Source organism: Acartia tonsa, chromosome 12 (assembly GCF_053477335.1).
Source record: "Acartia tonsa isolate MP-2025a chromosome 12, ASM5347733v1, whole genome shotgun sequence".
Classification (NCBI taxonomy): domain Eukaryota; kingdom Metazoa; phylum Arthropoda; class Copepoda; order Calanoida; family Acartiidae; genus Acartia; species Acartia tonsa.
This window is the reverse complement of record NC_137271.1, coordinates 13434121-13458408: the sequence shown is the minus strand read 5'-3', so window position 1 is coordinate 13458408 and position 24288 is coordinate 13434121. Positions and strand designations below refer to the sequence as shown.

Below are 24288 nucleotides of genomic sequence, written 5' to 3'. Positions count from 1 at the left end.
TTGAAAGCTGTCAATACGCCCCCCCCCCCCCTCCCACCACTCACATTTGTTTACCTTAACCCAGCCACCCTCATCCCTCCCCCCATTTTGCCAGTCACACATCATCTCCTTGGGGACTTCCTGGCAAAATTGGCAAACTTTGAAACCTTGGAGTTTTAGAAATTTGTTTGTGTGTGTGTGTGTGATTGTGACATGCCGAACAATAGAGAAAACATATAAAGATATTTAAAGGGGGGGGGGGGAGACATTTACCCCTTCTCCAAACCCTTTCACCCCCAGTTTGATCCAAATAAACTTTTGTAAAAATCAAGATCAAATTTCATATAATTGCCTACACCAAAAGTTGTCTGTACATAATCCACTAAAATTTTTCTTAGCTTAGATTTTTTTTTGTAGTTCATGCTTGTGTAACACAATTTGTAACTGTTTTTATTGGAATTGAATATTCGTTCTTCTAGGTAGGTAGCCCTGTGATTCAATGCATGGAAGTTACTGTACCACTGCTGGTTATCTGCCTGCCCAGTGGCAAGAACCTCCATTGTACCTTATTGCAGGCAATTATATGCAAATTTTTTCTTAAAGTAGTCACTTGTTTTTGCAATATTTTGTTTTATGCTTAAAGATTATTTTTTCTTTTCTTTCTTAGGGGGAATTTTAAGTGATTTTAAAAGATCCTAAAACAGTAGCCCTTTCAGAATTAAAATAATAAATCAGCTTATAGTGACGTCATATAATACAAATGACCAATGAAAGAGACCAGTATATATTTTACAATTGGGCAATAATATGTATAATTGCCTATCATTGGCTATTTGTATTGTATAACATCATATTTTATTGGACACTATACGCTGTTTCTATTTTTAAAAAACAATATTATAGCTAAGATTTAGTTTAGAGTAAAATAACAATTGTTTTTAAGAATGTTAACACATGTTAAAAACATATCTTATCATAAAAATACTTAACATCAAAAACACAATCACTAAAGCTGTTAGGCCAAACTAAATTAGATAGTAAAAAAACTAAAATGAAATGACTAATAAAACCTCATTTCATAGATATCTAACTTGAATAATATAAAGCATTTTCATATGAATCTAAATAATAAGTTCATAATAAATTTTAAAAATTATGATTTAACGAGAATATTTTTGTTTAGGCAATTCTATGCGAGGTCCTGTAGACATGTCCACCTTGATGTTGCCCTCTGCCCCGACCATGACAACCATGACCAACACAGCTCCCATCCCAGTGAGCCAGCAGAAGAGCGAGGGTGTGGTGAAGTCCTCCGTGCTTGCAAACAACAACAACTGCAGCAACAAACAAGGTAGGAACTTCGTTTCAATGATTTTTGTGAATAAATGTTTAAGTATAGATGTATAACTACCTGGATCAAGTAATGGTGACCTTTTTCGTTTGCCCTCTTTTGTTTTACTTTAACCCTTTACAGTCGGGCCCCTTGCCGCACCTTAATCGGTCGGGGGGGGGGGGGCGTTCAACGCCCCCCCTCATTATCTCAGTTCCTATTAGAGCTAGAGGGCTAATTTTTTTTGTGCAAGTCCCCTGTTTGATAATGAGTTTCCGACCTTTTATAAGTCTAAGTAAATTTTCGCTTCCTTTACCCTTTTATTTAACAACCTTTGTTTTTAGGTCTTTTTTTACTTACAAATTTCAAACGGTTGTAATTTTCTTATTTTTGAAGCTAGAAGAAATTTTTTTTTCCAGAAAATGTTTATCTTTATGTAAATTTTACATTAGAAATATCAAAATATAAATTTCAGCGGCCGCAGCTGTACTTGGCAGCTGCCAGCCGCCGCAGTCGGCGGTCGGCGGGAAAACGGCGGCGGAAAATTTTATTCATGAAATTTTAATACGTTATGTAGACATGTAAGAAAAGCTTAAGTTTAAAATTTGAAGTCTCTAAGTCAAAAATTGCGGCCACAGGAGCCTTTTAAAAATTTCTGGAGACCTGGAGGATCAGGAACTGCAGGATCATACCTGGAACCTGAAAGTGACTTGAACACCTGTATTTCATATAAGGATGTACTACTAGAGGATTTTTAAGTATTTTGGTATAATAAAATGCTTTGTTTTAGTCAAAAAAATATTTTTGCTCTTTACCTGGATGACCCTGCCAGGTTTGCTGGCATCCTGTGCCCGCCAGGATGGAGATATTCAAAAAATTCCAACTCTCAGTTATGTGTCATACCCATACTTAAAAAGTCAAGCAGTTTGGGCTCTTTATCTTTCACACACAGAAAATGAGAGAGAAAAAACCGGAAGGGGGGGCGTTCAACGCCCCCCCCCCCCCCGACCGTTAAGGGTTAATATTTTGTGGATTGTTAGTTGTTTTAAATCATTATAACGCTAATGTTTTTTTATAGTTTGGATCGGCCCTTTAAGTACATAACGGATTTCACTTGTTGTTTAGAATTGTCCTTTTTATTAAAAACTTTTAAAATCTACTAGGTTTTAGAGCTTTGGTTTTATTGATGTTGTCATTTTTGTTTTTTTTTGTGTCCTAGAACAATACTTGTATCAAAATTTAGGTATTGAGGGATTGCACATTGAAGCTTCCCCTTAAAATGGTTTTATTTACATTATTTAGATTTTATATGTGCAATTTAATACACTTTGACTCAAGACTAGCATTTGACGACATAATAAATATCTTTGAAATTGTTGTTGGATTAAAAACTTGTATACAAATAAAACAAGTATTATAAAAATACTGCTGATTCATCTCGACGTTTAAGAGATCTTAAAGAATATTTACACTCACACACTTCCTGTTACTTTGTTTATTAAGCAAATTATACGCTGTAAACTAAATTACCTAAAAGCAAACTAATTATTTCAATTACTGATGAACAAACTTTTTGTCCATTATCAACAATTTGTGATACTTAATGGCCTATATGTTGAGGGGGGAGAAAATTAAGGTAATAATGAAAAGTGTAGAGGGGTTGCTTCAAAGAGGGAGATAATAAACATAAAAAGGTGGTGTAAGGGAGAGTAAAGATTGTTGCATTTCAGGGGGAAAAAGATCATTTCTGGAACAGCAAAAAAGGTATTTAGCATATTTTGAGATTTTCAAAAACCTTTAAAAAAATTGTTTTAAGGGTAATAAGGATGAATTCATTCTTTAAAATGTATCGTTTAGGTAAGGCTAAGTTAAACTATAAGTTTCCAAACATGCAATAAAAGCGAGGCAATAATGGAAAAATCCGATTTTTTGCTTTAAAAAATATGTTGTTTTATAGCCCCACTGAAATGGTGTATAAGTCTAATTAATTTTCTCAAGTAACATATCACATTATCACCATGCTCGCAGTGGTTAAAATACTTTTTCTTTCCAGAAATCTTCCATACATATTGTATTTGTTTAGAAACCGTTTTATAGATGTGGTTTATTCTTAATTAATAGATTATAAACTGCTTAATTTTAATTAATTTATCAACTAAAAATTTAAATTTTTGGTTGACTTTTTGAAGAAATTTGACAAAACTTATTTATGCTAGCGGCTGTGCTCCTAGCATCTTTAAGCTATGTATTTGAAGGATTAAGGGCAGTAGAAAATAGTATAAAACCAAACTTATATATAATGATTAAATAGCCTTAAACCATATAGAGGCCTATAAGAAGCTTCCATGAAATTATGAACTCAATCGGTTTTAGAAATCTTAAGCTACAGATAAAAAACGTCACTCCTTTATATAATAGGATATATTTCATTCTTTATCTTTATGTAAAAAATGAAGTTTTTTTTATTACATTTTTGTCCAAAAATATGTTTTTTTAGCCAGCTGTAGATAATTGGCGAAAATGTTTCATGTCTAAATCAATCGGCGGGTGGATTCTTTTTAGCAGCCCCACACTCCCTTGGGAGGGGTAAATCTGGGGGCAAGGGAGGGTAGGGGGATAAAATGAGGATAATTATTACAAAATATAAATAGTTAAACAGAAATACATTAAATATAGAATAATTGACATTTTTTTTCATAGAAGTAAAGATTTTGTTAATCAATGCCTCATAATTACAATGCAATGTAGACTTAATATTTGAATTGGAAAAATCATGTATTTTGATATTTGTTATAGAATAATTATTCTTTATTTCTGAGTTGGTTTAATAAAGAATGTAATTAGTAAAGGAGGGTGGTTAAGGGAAAGTCTTGTATTTTGATTTATCAATAGGACAAGGATGATAACACCCATAAAAGCGAAGCTCTAAAATCAGACGGTAGGACAATTGTATAATGTCATAATTTGTTTTACCATTTTTTTAAGGATATACTTACATTCGTAGAACTAAATTATATAGACTTTTTTCATTATTTGTACTTTTTTGTCTCCTATTTCTAGCCTCTGCGGGGCCAATTACCTAACCCTGTGTGGCACCTAACCCAATATAACCTAACCTAACCTAAAATAACCTATAAAAAGCCATTTTAAGGATACGACGAATTTTATGGGGCGATGTTACGAAAGGGACTATTCCCGATGTCTTTTTATAATTTCATACTTATAAATTGTCTTTAAAAAAACTTTTTTTTGAAGGGGGTTATCTAATGTATTATTAAATAATTTTATGGATGTAAAATAAAGTTTGAGGGGGATACCTTTACCCCCTACTCCCATGATGTCTATGGTATAAATTGTAATTTGAAAAAAAACTTTATGTTATTTTAAAAAACTAATTTTACTACCACCTTCCCCTCCTAAAAATGTCCTTTTACGCCTAAGTATGGAGTAGATCTGTGAGAAATTAAATTATGTTTTTTTGTGCAAAAAGAAAGAGAACCAAATAAAAAAAAACTTGAAAGAAAATTATCCTTCATTTTTGTAATTTTTCTTATATCTTACTATCTATCTATTTGGTCTTTTTTTCTAATCTATTTATCTATCTATCTATCTGTCAAATCAACATTATTTATGCTATCCTTTAGCAATCCTTTATTCTATGAACCACTAGTCTACTTAAATTTTTATCTATCTACATATCTAAATTTCTATCTATTCATCTATCTATCTATTTTTCTATCTATCTACTTATCTATCTATCTATCTTTCTATCTATCTATATATATATATATATTTATCTATCTATCTATCTATCTATCTATCTATCTATCTATCTATCTATCTATCTATATATCTATCTATCTATCTATCTATCTATCTATCTATCTATCTATCTATCTATATATCTATCTATCTATCTATCTATCTATCTATCTATCTATCTATCTATCTATCTATCTATCTATCTATCTATCTATCTATCTATCTATCTATCTATCTATCTATCTATCTATCTATCTATCTATCTATCTATCTATCTATCTATCTATCTATCTTGTATTGCACGTATGAGAAGAAGATAAAGATATAATTTAATATCATGTTTGTTTGCAAAAACCCAAGAAAGGAGGGGATATTGGACTGTAAATTACACTGGTACCCAAAGTTTTATTGAATTGTGATAGGTCTGTTTCAAACTACAGTGCCAACTTTTTAATAAACAGTTTTAATCTAAAGAATGGCTAATTATATATATTGTCATTGTGTATGGATATACATAATTGTCTTATCCATTAAGATCCCTGGCAAAAACTTGATGATGATAATTCCTGTGCACACTTATATCCCTTTGCAGGGATATTAAGTGTTAAGACAATGGGCGATAAATTGAGAACATCCCCAATGATGATTTACTAAAGTTTGAAAACAAAGATCAATTAAAATGTCCAAAGTTATCAATTCGTCAGATTATATAAACTAATTATAAAACTTTGGGTACCAGTGTAATTCATAACCTTATGTCCCCCTCCGACCATGATCTCATGTTGCAAAGCTTTTATATAAATACATTAGGTATATAAAATAAATATAGAAAATTTAAGTTTCAATTAGTACTTCTTCAAAGTTTTGCCTATGTAATTATATGTATAATTTTTTTTCTCAATTGTATCTTGTTATTCTATGTTCATTTTGTATTTTTAAAATAAGCAAAAAGAACGATCAAGCTGTATTCATGGACGTCCAAGCTTTTTATTTCGAGGGGGGGGGGGTTAAATGAGGGATTATAAAGGATTAAGGAGGGTGAACTTAAGTATTTATTTTATTTTTAGGGGGTTAAAATGAAGTATTTTTAAGTTTGAAGTGGGGAACACTACTTTTCCCCCATCCTATAATGTCAATGGCTGTATATCACTTTAATAAAAGTTTCAAATAGTGTTAAAGGTTGAGGAGAGGGGGGGGCTGTTGTGAAAGAAATCCTATGCACGTCTTTGTATGACTTAATAAACATTGTTAATGTAAATGTAAATTAGTTTTATAACTTTAATGAAACCAACTCCTTTGTTTCATGCTAGAGGCTTTGTCCATAGCATCTAGGGTATACATATTTATCTCTTTCTCGTTAAAATTTTTCTATTTCATTAGGTTTATTCTCTTTATTTTTATCTCTTTTTAATATCTTTCTTTCTCTCTCTCTCTCTCTCTCTCTCTCTCTCTCTCTCTCTCTCTCTCTCTCTCTCTCTCTCTCTCTCTCTCCCTCTCTCTCTCTCTCTCTCTCCCTCTCTCTCTCTCCCTCTCTCTCTCTCTCTCTCTCTCTCTCTCCCTCTCTCTCTCTCTCTCTCTCTCTCTCTCTCTCTCTCTCTCTCTCTCTCTCTCTCTCTCTCTCTCTCTCTCTCTCTCTCTCTCTCTCTCTCTCTCTCTCTCTCTCTCTCTCTCTCTCTCTCTCTCTCTCCCTCTCTCCTTCTCTCTCTCTTTCTCTCTCTCTCTTTCTCTCTCTCTCTCTCTCTCTCTCTCTCTCTCTCTCTCTCTCTCTCTCTCTCTCTCTCTCTCTCTCTCTCTCTCTCTCTCTCTCTCTCTCTCCCTCTCTCCCTCTCTCCCTCTCTCCCTCTCTCTCTGTCTTTCTCTCTCTCTCTCTCTCTCTCTCTCTCTCTCTCTCTCTCTCTCTCTCTCTCTTACTCTCTCTCTCTCCTTCTCTCTTTCTATCTATTTAGCTATCTACACATCTATCTATCTATTTATATAACTATCTATCTATCTATATAATTTTCACTCTGAATGTTAATTTGTAAAAGTTTAGTTTTTATATATTTTTTGTTGTGTGTAAACTCAAGGAGGGAGGGTCAATTGGACTGAATTTTACACTAGTACCAAAAGTCTTATAATAAGTTATAACGTTTTCTTCTTCGTTGGCTTTAGCACCTTGAGAACTTGTTTTGAATTTTGATTGGTTGGTTTTTTTAGTTCAGTGTCAAAACTTTTAACCACTAATTGTAATCTACAGAAGGGGTAATTTTGTGTTCGTTGGACCTGTAGATCAATTTTTCGGCAATTGTCTTATCCCTTTAGATCCTTTGGTGTAAACTGTTATAGAGAGAGAGATTACAGAAGAATATAATTAGGGAACAGAATTGATAATAAGTACTTGGATGTCTGTTTGTCTGTCATTTTGGTTGGATTTGTACCTTTGTTAAAGTTTTTAAAGAGATTTTGTGCTATTTTCCACAAAATTACTATATCCTTTCCTAAGTAATTTGCTTAGGCTTGGTAGTGCAGAACTCTATTGTTTTTTATTTAAAATACTTTTCCATTTCCATGAATTAGAGTAGAAGAGAATAGAAAGATGTTCCTTCATTCTTGCAAAATTTTATAGATTATACAATAGTATCGTTTGCAAATATCACATTATAATTATCTAAAATAGGATTATTTTGTCTAAAAGCTAAATAAAACTAAGCTAACAATAAAGAAAATAGTATAGTTTGCTAAAAGAAACTTAAACTTAAACGATTCAGTAGAATAGTATAGAATAGAGAGGGCATTAGCTATGCGTAACTCGATTTTATATTGTTCTTTGAAATTAGCCAATAGCGTCGGCAATGTAAACACCGGCAGGTCCCTACAAAAGGACAGAAAGTAATTTGCTACAGACGAAAAAGGTTTCCAACACTTTGGGAAGGTGAAGTTATACATCAATTGTTTATGTCATAAAGCTAATTTTGCGGTTTTGTTTGACCACGCATAGAGTTAAAATTAGTTATTCCTGGGATGCAATACTTTTTATTCTACTTCCCTTCCACTTTCCCATCCCACTTTTGTTTCCCTGACACCCTTTGTTTTTTGCACCCTTATCTATTTTCCCATTTCTACATCATACAGTTGAAAATTCGCGGATTTTTGCAAGACAAAAGTGAACCATTTTTTGCAGAATTTTGTGTAAAAAATGTTCCTTAGTTTATGATTTTAAAAATGGGTATAATTGCTGCCTGTTAATGTTATGATATTTGTAGTAAGACTGGGGGAATATTTTGGCCCTTAAGAAGTTAAAGCTTGTAACATTGCAAAATTAAGACTTTCAGACAAATCTTATGCAATCAAAGGGTCATTTTTTTATGTAAAAACTTGTTATATACCCTTATGAATATTCATATTTAGGATTTTTTTCTATTGTGCCATCTTTTTCTCCCCCCAAATAGTTGGTAATCCCGTATTGGATCAGTTTTTCATCCACTAGAAGATGTGGCAATTTTCAACTAGAGATACTTTTGAAGCATTGCATCTTTTGTGTTATTCTTTTTTCATTTTTTATTTATTTATTCTAAAGCAACTGGATCTTTGTATATATGTATTTATGGTAAGATCTTTTAAACTGTCGTCCTACCATTCTTAGTATAAAAGGTGTCTTAAAATTGCAATGCAAAAGAAAATAGTAATTTCTGTGTGTATGGCTTTTTGTATATTAAATTGATTTCATAGTCTAACCTAAATATGCCATAAAATAACAGACAGAGAAAATACTTATATAAAACAATTTCTAAATTATCTATAATCTTTTTAAAAAGTTTTCAAAATCAAAGAAATTAAGATAGATAAAGAACCTTATTATAACAATTGAACTTTTTTTCTCTTGTATTCTATAGAATACTTATTCCCATCATAATTTAACAATTCATATTCTTGTTCTAAGGGCGTTAAATGCATTAAACCCCATTGTCTTTGTTTATTAAGCAAGAAAGGAAAAACTAAACATGTATACAACACATAATACACTGAATAATAGACAAAAGAAATGTATAGATTTAGGTTTAAAACTGTGCAAAAGTATCTTAAAATTAAGAGATAGGGTTTCTACATTTATGGTGCAACTGCCCGTCTGTTTGCCCATAACGGATAGCTTGTTTTGCAAATTTAGACATGTTTGAAATGGAATTAAAAAGCATGTAATAATAAAGTATTTTTAAAGCGCAGCAATTCTATAATTGTTGCCTATCAGTTTATACGTCCATTTGAAATATTTGTTGAGGAAAAATATCATGTTAGTTTGATATTTCTTAGAGTAATTTCTACGCGATGTAATAGGTCATCTCTTTAATAATAAAATAATTTGATTTTCTTTTGTGGCTGGTTTATAAAACTTCTTGTAAGTAAAAAGAAAATATGTGAGAGAGAGAGAGAGAAAAAGAATTCATTATGCTACAGAGTTTCAACTAAATTGCTTTAGCTAGTCTAAACCATTTTTTGTGAAGGTCTTTTGGTGTAACAAAAAGTGTTTCTACATTTGATCCCTACATACAATGGATATTGTTTATTTTTAAAAGCGAAGCTTTTCTATAATTAGGGTCGGTCCGTCCGTACGTCCGTAACGGATAGCTTTTTCCGTTAATTTAGGCATGTTAGAATTGTCCTATCGATTTCAAATTTTGCATGATGATTCCTTTAGTAGTTAGGTACGATTAAGAAAGCGTAGCAACTCTATAATAATTACCAAAATGTCCGTACGTCCATTTTAAACATGTTGATTTTTTTTACTTTTTAACAACAAATTTTTATGTGATCTAATCATCGGATTGATCTGATTTTTGGTATATTGATTCCTGGGACAACAAAGTATAATGTAATAAGCGAAGCAACTCTATAATCAAGTCCTAAAAATGTAAGTATGTCCATAAATTTATACTGTATCAAGCAGTTTTTCAACAAATTTACTTACAATTTTGCTTTGACTCTTATAAATTAATATTATGATAATTAAGTTCTAACACTATACAAGTGTTAATGTCCGTTTGTCCTACCGTTTCAGTGCTTCGCTTTTATGGATGTTGTCATCCTTGTTCACTTAAATTTTCTTGCTATATACCGTAATAAGTCATGTCAGCTTTCAACAGCTGATCATTTACTTAACTATTTCTTAATTTGTTATGCCATAGAGTTTTATTATAATACATTATGAATTTCAATTTTCGGAGCCGACTGGTTCTCGGAGCCGGCTCCGAGAAATATATTGTATTACATTTTATTTTTATTTTTCGTTTTTTTTTGTGAGAAAGAAGAAACAATTGTGTAGCATGTATGCTGTAATCTTTATGAAAATGCTTTGCAATGAGAGTCTCATTTAAATAGGAAAAAGGACAGCTTTTAAGATTTTAAATCATTTTATGTTTGTGTGTATGTAAGCTTTTTCATTATATTCATTTTTACATAACAAAAATTTGTCCTAGGTCCCTAAAAATCTCCAAAAGAACAATAGTTCTTAGACTTATTATACACAAGCATAACTTGATTTAAATTAATATAATCTGACACTGCTTTTGGATTAAACTAGACTTTATAGGATTACTTTTTTTTATTAAAAGAATTTTTCTGCATTTGCTTAAAATGTTAAAATTAAGATAAAAACGATTTTTTGATTTAACTAAACTATTGTATTCTTTGTCAATTACACATTACACTGTACATTAAATTTGTACAGATTTTGGCTGTTTTCTTTGATTTCTTTTACAGTGACTGGAAAAAAAGCATGTGTACATACATTTTTGTATACATGGTCATAATACAACTCTTTTTCTTTCCTAATGAATTCATAGCATGAAAATTACTTTTTTTCCTCGTTTCTACAACAGTTTTTTGTATATTATACAATTTCAAATGATATTTTAAAAGGAAAAGAAAAAATATTTTGGAAGGGCGAGTTTTTTTTTTTTTTAATTTTCTTTGAACTAAGACGATTGACCTATCTAAATATAGAACAAAACCTGCCCATGATAAAAACAAGCATTTCTTAAAGGCCTATCATAAAGATCCAAGGACATCCAATTTCTAAGGATTTTTACGTGAAAGACATAATTATCGAAATGAGATATTAGACATTGATTTTCTTCTAAAAAATGTTTGTGTCATGAAAAATGAAAACGGTCTTCAGTCCAGCAGTTTTAAAGATTTCAATAAGCATATCAAAACAGAATGAAATTTAGAATTACTTTTTTTCTATTTAGATTTTGAAGCTTTAATTAAAATTTCCATATTCATAAGAATTAAATTAATTAAAGAAATAAATTTTAATTCATAAAGTGCCCTCGAGAATAAATTATTTTTGTTAAAAATCCTACATTTGACTTTCACCCCCTACATTTTTGTATTTTAATAATGATCCAAATAGTAATCTATAATACAAAGTAGCTTGATGTCTGTCCGTCCGTCCGTCCGTCTGTCCGTCTGTCACTTAAGATCTCGGTAACCACTGAACCGATTGGATTCTACTCTTCAGGATATATACCTATTGGTCCTGTGGTGGTTTTAAGCTATTTTCTTGGGGGGGTGGGAGATTTAAGTAACATAATACGCAACCTATAGCATTTTTTTCCTTTATGATTGTGATACAACAATAGATTTATTATTACTTGAATCCTACACCAGAATATCATACATTCTAATAAAGTGAAACTTGCAGTAGGCTAAAATAACGATTCCCCAATCCACTTTACCTTAATCTCTTTCCTCCTACTGGATGAACGAACTGACCAATAAATGAAGTCCATGTTAGAAGCCTAAATTGACGACAATTTATCCCCTGTCATAATATCCACGTATATGTTATGTCCTTAGAATATGTTTCTAGATAAGATTCAATAATGAACCATCTTATATATGATACATAACATAAAAGTATCATAAAAAGTAAAATACCTAAAAGATATATGTTTTATGTTATGATGAATAGCAAATCTACTCTTTAAGAGTTGACTAAGAAGGTGTGTCTTTTCGTCTAAATATTAAAAAAAGATTTTGGTTCCCCCCGCAGTTATTATTTTACCCAAAAAGATGCTTTAAAGGTGGGGACTTTTGGGGGGCTACTTGAGGTACTTAAAAAAGAATTGTCCCATGGCCCTATAAGAAGTTCAACTAAAAAAGATAGTCATATTAGTCTAATTGTTTGTGAGATCTTTCAGTACAAATAAACAACAGAGAGACAAAAATCCTGTATCTCTTAAGGGTATGTGGAGGCTTGCTTTTGTCATAATTGTTTTTTTTCTTCCTTTATAGCTGCACTAGAATCAAACATAATTATCCCTGTTTGATAATCAATATATCTGCCTTATGAAATGAATGGCCAATTTTCTTTTATGATTTTTTGCGCTCTATCTTAACAACAAAAAGAGTCTTTTTACTACTGGCGTATTTAGAACTTTTGTTTTGGTGTATTTTTTATCATGAATAATATTATTTTTTGTTTGTTGATATTGCATTGTCTTAAAATGACCGTGATTGACACAAAAACAAATGTTAGTATGGCCTCGAAATCGATTAATATCCGGTGGATTAAAACAAGTTCTCAGTGAAACTAATATATTATGTATAGCATCGTATTACAGACAATTTTCCACAAATAATAAAGTGAAAGTTAAAATTAATTCCATTTTTTGGCCTTGGCCTTCGGCCCCTTGGGGTAAACAAAACTGGTATTGATCTTACAATTTTTTGCTTTAATAGATTATCACTCTAGAGTTGATATTTAGTATTGCTTTAAAAAACTCTTTAATGAAATGATAATAAAAATGATTAATTAAAAAAATTATCTTCATTTACTATACTTTTTTTCAAATCCATCCCCTTTTTACGGTATTGCTTTTTATCGTAGCAATACATTACCCCGAAAAATATCGATAATTTTCAGGGTATTTCTTGAAAAACGAAAAAATATGATTTTTAAAATTAGCACCAAATTAGCAAACCTACTTAAAAATCAAATTAGAGCATGATTACAATGTGTATAATTATAATCATACTATAATATACTGCTTAAAAGAATATTTTTTTTTGTCTAATTAGCAATGAAAATGATAATTTTGACTTTATGAAAAAAACATAAAATCTTGTGTTTTCCCTTCTCTCTATGGGTGTATGTATGGTGCTAGTATAGATTTTAGTTACAGTAGATTGCTGAAAAATATATTATTATTTATCGCATCGTGTTATAGACAGCTTTCCGAGGATATTAATATGAACATTTATAAGATTAAAATCGGTTTTGATGACCCCCGGGGTAACAAAACTGTTATTACTTTGAGGATTTTAAAAATATTCATGGAAAATTTTCATTATTACGATGCTATACGTGATTTTTCACCATTTAAATATTGATAAAGCTTAAAACAAAAATATAAATTACAGTAAATCATGTTTTTAAAATAATTAGTTATAACTTATGGACTAATTTGATGTACATCTAAAATGGCTCTTTTTTGGGGTTGGAATACCCTCTAAGAAACTGTATTATATTTGTATAGAGAGATGCTCTGTCTATCTCTATCATAATATGCCATAAAAAGCAGATATTTTTATATCAAAATATAAAGTGGGAAAACTTGCTCCAAATTACTTGCTAAAGATACTCTTAAGGTTACTTTATAATACAGACAAGTTATATGTATTACAAAATTATGTAAATTACAATTTATAAATAAAAAGAACAATGATTTATAATACAGTAATCCATAGAATTGTTTTATTATAATCAGTGAATAATCGTGAATAATCATCACGGTTCTGAATCCTATTTATATCCGCTGGATAAAAACCGCTTCTGCATGCATGTGACTAATACAATTTTTTTGCTATTTCCACTGAAACCTTTTCTTTTACCATCGAACACCTTCCCCCCTCCTCTAAATTTTCAATTTTCAGAGGGGAAATCTAACCCTGCGGTGCCTAATTCCTTCAATGTTTGCTATTCTTGCGAAGATCTACTAACCGTTACTTAACCTAACCTACCCTTAAATTATTTGTGGTACCTCAGCAATATGAGACGTCCAAGCTTTATTGTAATTTTAACAAGTTTAAATAATATGGGTCTAAATTCCGATTTTCTTGAGTTTCTATTAACCCTTACAGATCGGGCCCCAATTCCCACCTTAATAGATCGGGGGGGGGGGAGCCCCTCCCTCTATCTCGGCTCCTGGTACAGATAAAGACGTAAAAATTTTTTCTGGGGGTTCATGTGTATTTTTAGAGAAAATTACTTTTTCTATTCATAGCAGTCAGACCGCTCCTTAGCCGCTTTTTAGCGGCCAGCCGCTAAATTTTAAAACAGCTGTAGAGCGGCTAATTTTGCAGCTAGGATGACCAAATTTTAGGACGAACTTTTATTTTTCATAACAAAAAAATTACTTTTTCTGATCATCGCCGAAAAACGGCAAATAACGGAAACCGCCATTTTCGGCGGTTACGGCGGTAAAACGGCGGTTGGCGGCGCAAATTAATATTTTTATCTGTTTATTATTGCTCAAGGATTTACCAAAAAAAATTATAGGTCTCTAGCTGTAATAGAAGCCACGATATTCATGATATATGTCTGTAGTAAAAGCCGGACAAAAATCGGTCATAAAGTCGGTCAGGGAGCGGTCAAACGGTCATAACACCACTTTTCTCAGATGGTCATTGATATTTAAGTATTCACCAAAAAAATTTTAGGTTTCTACCTTATACACAAAAGTCATAATGTAGAAATTAAGATTTATTTAGAATTTTTTCTAATTTTTTTTGCTACCCAACCGACTTTGACCGGACACCACGACCGACACAGACCAGATATCCTAATAAAATCAACTCTTGCCGACGTATAATTACTAAACTTAAAAAGTCATGAAGTTACAGCTCTCCATCTTACCTACAAAAAAAATGAGATTGAAAAAACTAGAGGGGGGGGCTCAAAGAGCCCCCCCCCCGATCTGTAAGGGTTAAAACAAAAAAAATAATATCTTATACTTCAAATGTACATGATTTATATTCTTTAATTCGTAATTCGTTTCTATTATAAACATTCAAAAATACGTAAATTCATAGTTTGTTTCATGTTTAACTCGAAATAAATTATATAAAAACAACAAGGTAATATAAGGGGTTTAAAAAGTTTTTTTTTTTTTTGGGGGGGGGTAATCTAATATAATTTTGAAATTATCAGGGGGGTTAAATAAGAGGTTTCAAAGATTAAGGGAGGCAAACGCCCATTTACCCCCCACCCTGAACCCGTCATTTATTTTGTGGCATATTTATTCATGTTATATGTCATGAAAGGGCTAAGTGAAGTGTAAAGTGTAGTCGCTAGAGATAACTATAGATAAACAGTCATGTAGCTAATTCTATAACATTTTGCCAATAGAATCTTTTAGAGAAATAACATTCCTATATAATAAACATTAAACAATAACTTAATTTATGTTAAAAACAGGTTTTATGATTTTCTTTCCTTTCCTCTAGTGACTATTTTTCTTCTTGATATATTTAGAATTTTAATTAAAATTTTAAAAATCCTCAAAAAAAAGCTTTTACAAATCTTCCAATTAAGACTCCAAAGTGAAATAAATATATTTTTCTCACAACAAATTTAGGGGTGTTCAAAGTAACTATTTTATAGTCATGAAGGAACAGTTCTTTGCCAGCTATATTAACCTGCAAAACTTTCTTCGCCCCTACTATATGTTCTTTTGTAAGGACTCTGCTGTGTTTATATTTCCGACGCTAATAGCTAATTTCTAAGCAAAGACTTAATACAAAATTGGGACAGGGTCCCCGACCTGTGGGCAGAGTTTTGTATAGCTCATCTATAGTTCATTCTCTCTATTAGTTTAACTTTAATGTTCAGGAAGAACAACTGTTTGAGTTTGAAACTTTCCTCGATATGTGTCCGTTTATGTGGCTAAAATAATTGCCAATTCTTACCCATTACCCATGGGATATCATATCAATGGACATACAAACTGGGATCTGAAGGGATAAGACATTGATGAAAATCAAAAATAATGATACACAAAATCACCCCTTCTATAGATTACGATTAGTGGCTGAACCTTTTAGACACTAAACATCTAACAAAAAATTAAATAAAAGTCCTCATAGTTGATAAGCCAACGAATAAGAAACCGTTGTTATAACACTTTGGGGACTAGTGTGATAAACAGCCCAATACAGTTACAATACAAGGACGATATTATTAAAACACAAAATCTTAATTAAAATATTTAACATTTAAGCAAAAAACTAAGTTATTTTTAGTGGCTAATACTAACACCTACCAACTACAAATGAATATATGTAGAATAGTTGCGCTTCTTTAGAACGGAGAAAAGGGTTATAGAATTTATGAAAAAAGCAAACATGGTAACGGAAGGGAGGGAAATTTTGCAGGGTAAATATTTGTCTCTTAAAGGTGTATATATTTGCTAAAGGGGGAACATTTATAGCAGATTTTTACAAAAGATAAATAATCAAGTAAAGTTATGTAGGCTGATGTACATCTCTAATGATGATAAACACAATTTTTCCTTCTTTAAATATAAAATTATTGGTTTAAAACAGTGGGCATTGCTAGTTTTTAAACCAACCTCTTTCAAGACAGCCCCAGTAATAGAGTAAATACACTTATAAAATGTACATTGGAAATAGTTATTATTCAAATACTCTATTTTATAAAGTCTATATAAAAAATCTAGCAACACAACTAAATTCCAACACAAAAATCTCTACAGAAATAAATTAAGGAAATATAAAATGTATTTTCGTTCGGTATAAAAAAATACCATGGATAAGGACTTAAATTCTGCTGTTGTTTTATTAACACAGAATTGTAGCCATAATCAGGGAGAAAGTGGACATTGTGGGCTGTAAATTACACTGGTACCCAAAGTTTAATTTTTAGTTGGCTCAAAAATGTTGGGTACTTTTATTAAATTGTAATTTGTTTGTTCTCAACTAATATTGTCTAAACTTTCAACTAATAATTTTAATATACGGAAGTGTTTATTTTTATCATTATTGGGTACGCACATCAATTAACTGTCCATTGTCTTCTCCCTTAAGATATCTGTTAAAAATACTGAATTTTAGACCATATCAATGGGAATAAGATAGTTTACCTAGCCGTATAATTTACCATATTTATATCATTTAAGGGCAACCTAGATAGGTCGAGGGGGGAAAGAGAGATAAATAGATAGAGAGAGAGAGAGGGAGAGAACTATAGCAGAGCAAAAATAGGAGAGATAGAGAGAAAAAAAAGAGAGATAGCGATGTATTAATAGATATATAGACAGACAGACATACATACCAACACAGGGACAGAGTACAGACTGACAGAAAGACAGACAGCCATACATACAGACATAAATACAAACAGACAGACATGCATACAAACAGACAGACAGGCATACAGACAGATGAACAGACGGACAGACAGATAGTAGACATATAGATAGACAATAAAAAGAAAGAAAACATTTAGAAAGATAGGAGCTGAAATTAATACTATTTGCTACAAATGGGCTAAACTCAACTCCACATATATTTGATATCATGCAATACATGTTCTATAGATCTGTATTTCCTTATTTGTATATATGAAAAGCTGTTTTGATCTATTGGTGTATTTTTAACAGTATGATAAGCTAAATAGGGTATTCTTATAATAAAATCCTTTTAAGTGAAATGATGACTATCTGCAGGTCAGTCTGGCTGTTTGTATCAAAAGATCTCGCTAACCGCTGAACCTATATGGTTCTCCTTCACCGTGTAGCATTTCATAGGTCCTAGGAAGATGTATAGCTCTATGTAGGAAGGATACCACCACCTTTCCAAGAGAAATTGCCAAAATTGCCCAGCGGATAAATTTTTGGTAAACAGCTGATCTTAACATAGATTGAAAAGAAAACATGTCCCCATACATGTCCCTAAAGGCCTCTAGGGGCGTAGCCGCTAGTAAAATCATAAAGTTACAAATGTGTATTGATCTCTATTTTAGATTTGTCATCTATTATTGTGTATATTTCTCATTCTACATGTTTTGGATGTACATATGTGTTCTTGATCAAGCTTTTAAGGAAAATCAGGGAAAATTGTTGAACAAATATTTTTGTTCTTTTAACATTAACAGGCAGATTTTCATAATAGTCCAAATTACAAAAGTGGAAAACTGTTACTTAGATCTTAATAAGCCTGTTTACTTCAAACTGAATTCCTTTAATGATATATTTTCTTTGTAAATTTATAAAACGTAAGTGGATACTGAATTAAATAATTTTACTTTGTTGTTGTGTGTGCTGAAAGATCTCATAAACAGCCATACATTTCAGTCTAGAATTTTCTGGCAATTTGGATATTAATTCAGGGCAGGTTTTAAGCTATTTGTATGTGAGGTGGACTTGGATAGGGATAAGGGAAATATAATATTTGGCATTTTCTTACCTTTCTTAAAAATGAAAATAAACTCTACATATTTTGTGGACGCTTAATTTATCTTCCATAGTCCTATCCAAATATCCCAGGAAAAAAGAAGAGGATATTATTAGATTATGGTAATATAAAGTATCGGATTTCACAAGATTCTAATATACTCAGGAATATTGGGGTAGATAAAATTAAAGATTAATCAACCCCCCCCCCCCCCCTCCATCCCATCTAATATTCTAAAAAATCTTTTTAAATTTATGTCTGTAAAATATCAAACTGTATTGATCTAATTTTCTTAAATTCCATTTCCAAATCAAAGTCCAAGTTTTTATTTTTGATACTTTGCTAGTGCTTTACTTCTATAGCAAATAAGATTATTTTATCATTTATTTACCTATCTTTACATCCTACAAATTGTACAGTGTTTATTTAAAACAACTAAATTGATGTTAGAAAGGGTAAGGGCTAAGAGTAGCGGTAAAGGGGTGGTTAACCCCTAAAAAAAAGAAATAATATAGTAATTTCTCGCATCGCACCGGCTAAAGAAACTGGTTTTAATCTTTTGATTGTACATTTTTATATTCGTAGAAAGCTGGATATATTACGATGCTAGACATAGTTTTTTCGTATTGATGAGAACCGATTCTTATCCACCGGATTCGAATGCATACGAGAAAATAGATTACCATCCTCAAACCTCAAACCCCCAAATTTACCCCCTCAAAATAAAAATAAATATTTAACGTCATTTTAGAAATTTATAATTTTTTGTACACTAACCCCTCTACAATTTTTTTAGGGAAACATAAAGTAAAGTAGATTTGGGAGGTTTTTTTACTTTTCTGGAAATGTCGACGACCTGGGAGGTGTCTATAAACTAAATAGAAAATACTCAATTTCTCCATTATGCTTCTTTGTGTAAACTCTTTAATGTACACACCCACTAAAATACACTTAAAAATATACGGCGGCGGTTTTCCTTATATTTCATCTGGAACAAAACAATTTTTTTTTCTTCTGTTGACTTTAGGTTAGGTAAAAAAGAATCCTGAAGAGTAAATGCCCCTCGCAGATGCTAGAAATAGGTTTTCTTTTTCAAAAGTTAAAAATAACGAGGTGGGGGGGTTCGATTGTCAAGAAATATGTTTAAGTAAAAGCATCCAATATACACTTATAAATACATATCAACCATGGATAGAGCGATTTTATTTTATTGAATTAAAATCATGTATTCGTGGTGTATTGTCAAACTTAGGGTTTTAGGGGTACAAATCGACAAAATTATCTTTCTTATTATATTTCTCTCTCTCTCTCTCTCTCTCTCTCTCTCTCTCTCTCTCTCTCTCTCTCTCTCTCTCTTTGTCTCTCTCTCTCTCTCTCTTTCTTTCTCTCTCTCTCTCTCTCTCTCTCTCTCTCTCTCTCTCTCTCTCTCTCTCTCTCTCTCTCCTAACAACTCCTTTTTCCATAAGACATAGGACATCATAACGTATATAAAATAAAGTTTGATTTAGCTGTACGTCCCATACAGACTGACAAACCTTCGATGTAGAGTAGCTGCGCTACAGAAAGAACTAAAAGTGAATATGAATGTAGTAAGAAAAGAAATGGTGTAGAAATAATTTTAGAGGAAATTAACACTTTGTTTCAACTGGTAAAGGGACAGTCTTTATAGTTGAGAAAAAAATCATAGGCAAGGCAGACAAAGATTCTTGTAAAAAAGAAAGAAATGAAGGATTTGAGCAATTTTTTAAAAAGTACACTTTATATTTTTTTCTTCAAAAACTCTCAAAAATTGGATAAAAAGGAAACTGAATAACGTCTGAAGTATGTATTGTAGGATAAGACAGTTATTTTGGAAGTAACTTTTAAATTTAAATTTTCCGTACTACAGAATTTCACATTGTATTCAAATATGTTTTAAACACATAGTTTTAAAACAATACTCGGCAGCCGCTAAAAAAACTGGCAGAAAACAGTATATGAGACCGCCTACGAGCTGTAAGACATTTTAAAAAATGTATCCCAAGACATATTATTTTCATTAGGACTTTTTGCCATAAGGTCTTAAAGATGTAGAACATTAATACATAATCATAATTATGGCAGCTGAAAAGCGGCTGTCGAACCCTGTCTAAAATGTAACTATGTATGCGCAATTTTAAACCTATTTCTATGTAGGAGTTCAAATATAAAACCATTTAAATAATGTTCGCTAAAAATGTTTAAAGTTAAATACTTCACATATTTTTAACATGAAAAATAAAGGTTCTTTTATTTTTCATATTTTATAACTTTATATCTAATTATACTTAGTTAGTCCCCAAAGCTTTATATCCAACATATGAGAGAACATGTATATACGATTGTTAATGCCCCCCCCCCCCTCCCCCTGTTAAATAACACTCCATTTACTATAAAGAAAAGGAATATATCTATAGAAATGGAGGCAGCAAGTTTTTTTTGTTGGTACATTTTCCTTCTTCAATATATGTTTATGTTTTGTGTATTAAAAACGTCATTAACAATTTTCAATACAGAGCTACATCATTAAAACAATCGATATATTAGTACTTTGATGTTGCACCCGATTTTCATGTACTCTAATAAAGTAATACTAGCAGCTGGCTAAAATAGCAATTTAGCTTGATGACTGATTTTCCCCCGTCGATATATCTACGCATTTTATATCCATTTTTACAACATAAAAAGGCGAATATACTTGAAAGTATATAAAATCCGTTTGATTTGAAGAATACTAAAACGTCTTTGGAAAAATATTCAAAGTATTTTTTTTATTTTGTTGCTGCTGCGTTACTTATGGACATAATTAGACTTGCTTTTTTGAGTATGAATGGCACATAGATTCAATGAATACATTCATGGGTTAATTTGATTAGAAATTATGTCGTTTATTATATAATTAATATGGACGCAGGAATTGGATATACACGATAATTTAATCTTATTCATATTCTTATTAAGCAATTCTTATTTAGGACATTATTTACTTGGTATTTGTAGAATGTTTAGAGTAAAAAGGGTTGAATATTAATTTAATCCTCTTTGTCCCGTCCCTCCCTGATCGTTAATAACTAATTCAATTATGTCTATATTGAGCTTATATGAAGGAAATAACGTTTGCAATGTAACGTAAAAGACATAAATAAAGTGAAATGATTGTCCAATCATGGTGAATCCTGTAACGATTTGGAATAATGCAATGAATGTAGTTATGTGGAATATGTCCATATACCAACAGATATATTCTACACCCCCCCCCCCCTCCTCAAAAATGATTAAGGTCTCTAAAAGGGCCCCAGAAATAAGGGTTAAACGTTGATGTTAGAAAATATAAAAATTGAGAATGTACTAAAACACATATGACACAATCTTAGAGTCTTTGCAAAACAAAAAAATCTTTTTTTTTCAGCAAAAAAATATATTTTGCTTTTTAGATAGGAATAATTTGTTGCGTTATTTCAAAAGTAAGTCACACAGAAAAACGATTTTGCCAACTAATTATGCTAATAATTAAAAAACATAGGTTGGCTATTGATTTTTTTTATATTCTACAATTGAATATTTTTTTTGTCAAATAACAGCAACTCTATATTCCAAAGAGACTTTTCTTTCTGCCTAATATTAGAAGGAGGCATTAAGGTGGGAAAAAAAACCAAGAAAAAGAAAATTTAGAAAATCAAAAAGAATTTTTTTGTGGTTTTGTGCATACCCCGCTGGCGACAACAATTCTCGTTTCTCAATCTTTTTATTTTTTCCTTAACTGCTTAACCGCTGTGTGACCCTATTTTACACCAGGGATCTAAAGCGATAAGACAATGGACGATGAATTGATGTTTATCCCCACTGATGATACACAAAATTATAATTTCTGTAGATTACAATTAGTGGTTGAAACGTTTGGACTTAATGAACCAACCAATTAAAATTCAATAAACGTCCCCAAAGTTGTTGAGCCAACGAATAATAAAAAGTTATAAAGTTTTGGGGACTAGTGTAATAAACAGCTCAATGTCCACTCCCTCCCTGGTTTTTTACAATATATGAAACTTTACCCGAGGGAGGGAGAGGTCATTGGTTGATAAATTATCATACATCCCCTTTGTTTATTTGCTTTGATATTAAAATGAAAAAATTAAACCATTTTTCGGGACCAAATAAACGGGCTAACAAAAATTGTATTGAATTAATGATTTTATTTTACTATTCATTCATAGAAAATTGTCTGTAATACAATTCAATACTTGGTTTTTCGGTATGGCTTACAAACAGTTTCGAAGCCTTTATGGAAAATCTATTACGAAATGTTTGATATTGTTAAGATATTTCTCAAAGGCTTAATTTTCTGACTTAAATGATGTTTAATTACAAGAGCTGAAATATCCATCCCCATTGCTTTCTACAAGAAAATTTGCTACCTGTACCCTGATCTATATGAATCTTTGAGTAGGCTTGTAACATTTGTTACTAGTAGTTGCAATGCACGATAAAAACAACTTGTAAATTGGTATTGAAATCGAAGCTACTCTTTTATAAGATATGGATTGTTTGTTAGTTTGTTTGTCTTTCTTAAATGTCATATTTATAAGCCTAATATTGAATTTTAACAGGTTTTAGGCTATGAAAACAAATATTATTTTTTATCCCAAAAAATAGCACAATCTTACCATTCTAGGTTTGGAAGTTTTGTATAAATAATTATGTAATAAAACTTTTAAATTGTAACTTTTTTTCTATTTGAGCATTTGCAATTTTTTATAATAAAACTTACCTAATGCAAAATATTTATTATAATAATAAAACATTTATGAAGTATAAATATGGATTGGATATATATTATTATTCAAGGTTATTCAGCCACACATATAAAGCGTTCAGTTTTCACATGTTTCTTAAACTTTCTTCTTCTTTATTGCTTGAAAAAATACTCAACTTTTGGAATGAAAAGTAAAAAAATCGACCTTATCCTCTTAGAAATATTTTTTTAAATTTTGAAAATTTGTATACAGAGATATTGTCCCTAGATAAAAATGATCCCTTTAATTTTTTTCCACTTTTCTTTTTAAAACTAATATTGAAAGGAAAGAGGGGGTCGACACGCACCTTTAGTGCCCCTAGAGGCCTCTAGGGGGCGTAGCCTCTAGTAATAATATAAAGTAATAATTTCTTCTAGAAATCTAAAGTCAGTCTAAATATTAAATATGAGCTAATAGATATCATAAAGTTCTGCACCATAATCTCAATGAACACTCGGACACACACACATACACACTCACACACACACAGCAAGCAACTAGTTGAAAAAGTGACCATTCCATTGCCCCTAAGGCTAAGCTGTTGCCCTTTTCCTGCCACAGTAAAAAAAAGAAGGAAAAATAAATTCTATAGTTTTAACTAAAAAAATAACAAGGAGAAATATGTCGAAACAGATGATAGTGCATACAAAAAAAAGACGTCATACTGGCCTACCATTGGTTGATTTTAATGTATATTGCCTAACGTTGGTCATTTGTATTGTATGACGTCATTTTAAAGCAGTTTCAAGAATGTCTAATAGTAACTTAAAATAAGCTTAAATTTTTTTTTGAATAAATCATTAAGTGTTGTGTAATTAAAATGAAGAAAATATTTAATAATAATGAACTTATTTAAAGAACAGGTTTTCTACTAAAACATTCGGCCTCCTCGTTATTAGGGCACATACATTTATTGGAAGTTTTTGTGCTACCTTGTTAAAGAAATGTAGGTAC

General features: G+C 31.1%; 1 protein-coding gene across 3 annotated transcripts in view; it reads left to right on the top strand.

The window, feature by feature from the left end:
- Positions 1-24288, top strand: part of LOC145334527 (cytotoxic granule associated RNA binding protein TIA1-like) — a 212589-nt gene that overhangs the window by 20265 nt on the left and 168036 nt on the right. The window contains exons 3-4 of one of the 3 annotated variants that reach the window (XM_080179985.1): positions 459-554; positions 1163-1330. In XM_080179985.1, the coding sequence (XP_080036111.1) occupies positions 479-554; positions 1163-1330 (244 nt within the window). In that variant the 5' untranslated portion in view covers positions 459-478. The remainder of the gene's footprint in view (positions 1-458; positions 555-1162; positions 1331-24288) is intronic. The other 2 variants (XM_080179986.1, XM_080179987.1) reach the window with 2 other exon arrangements.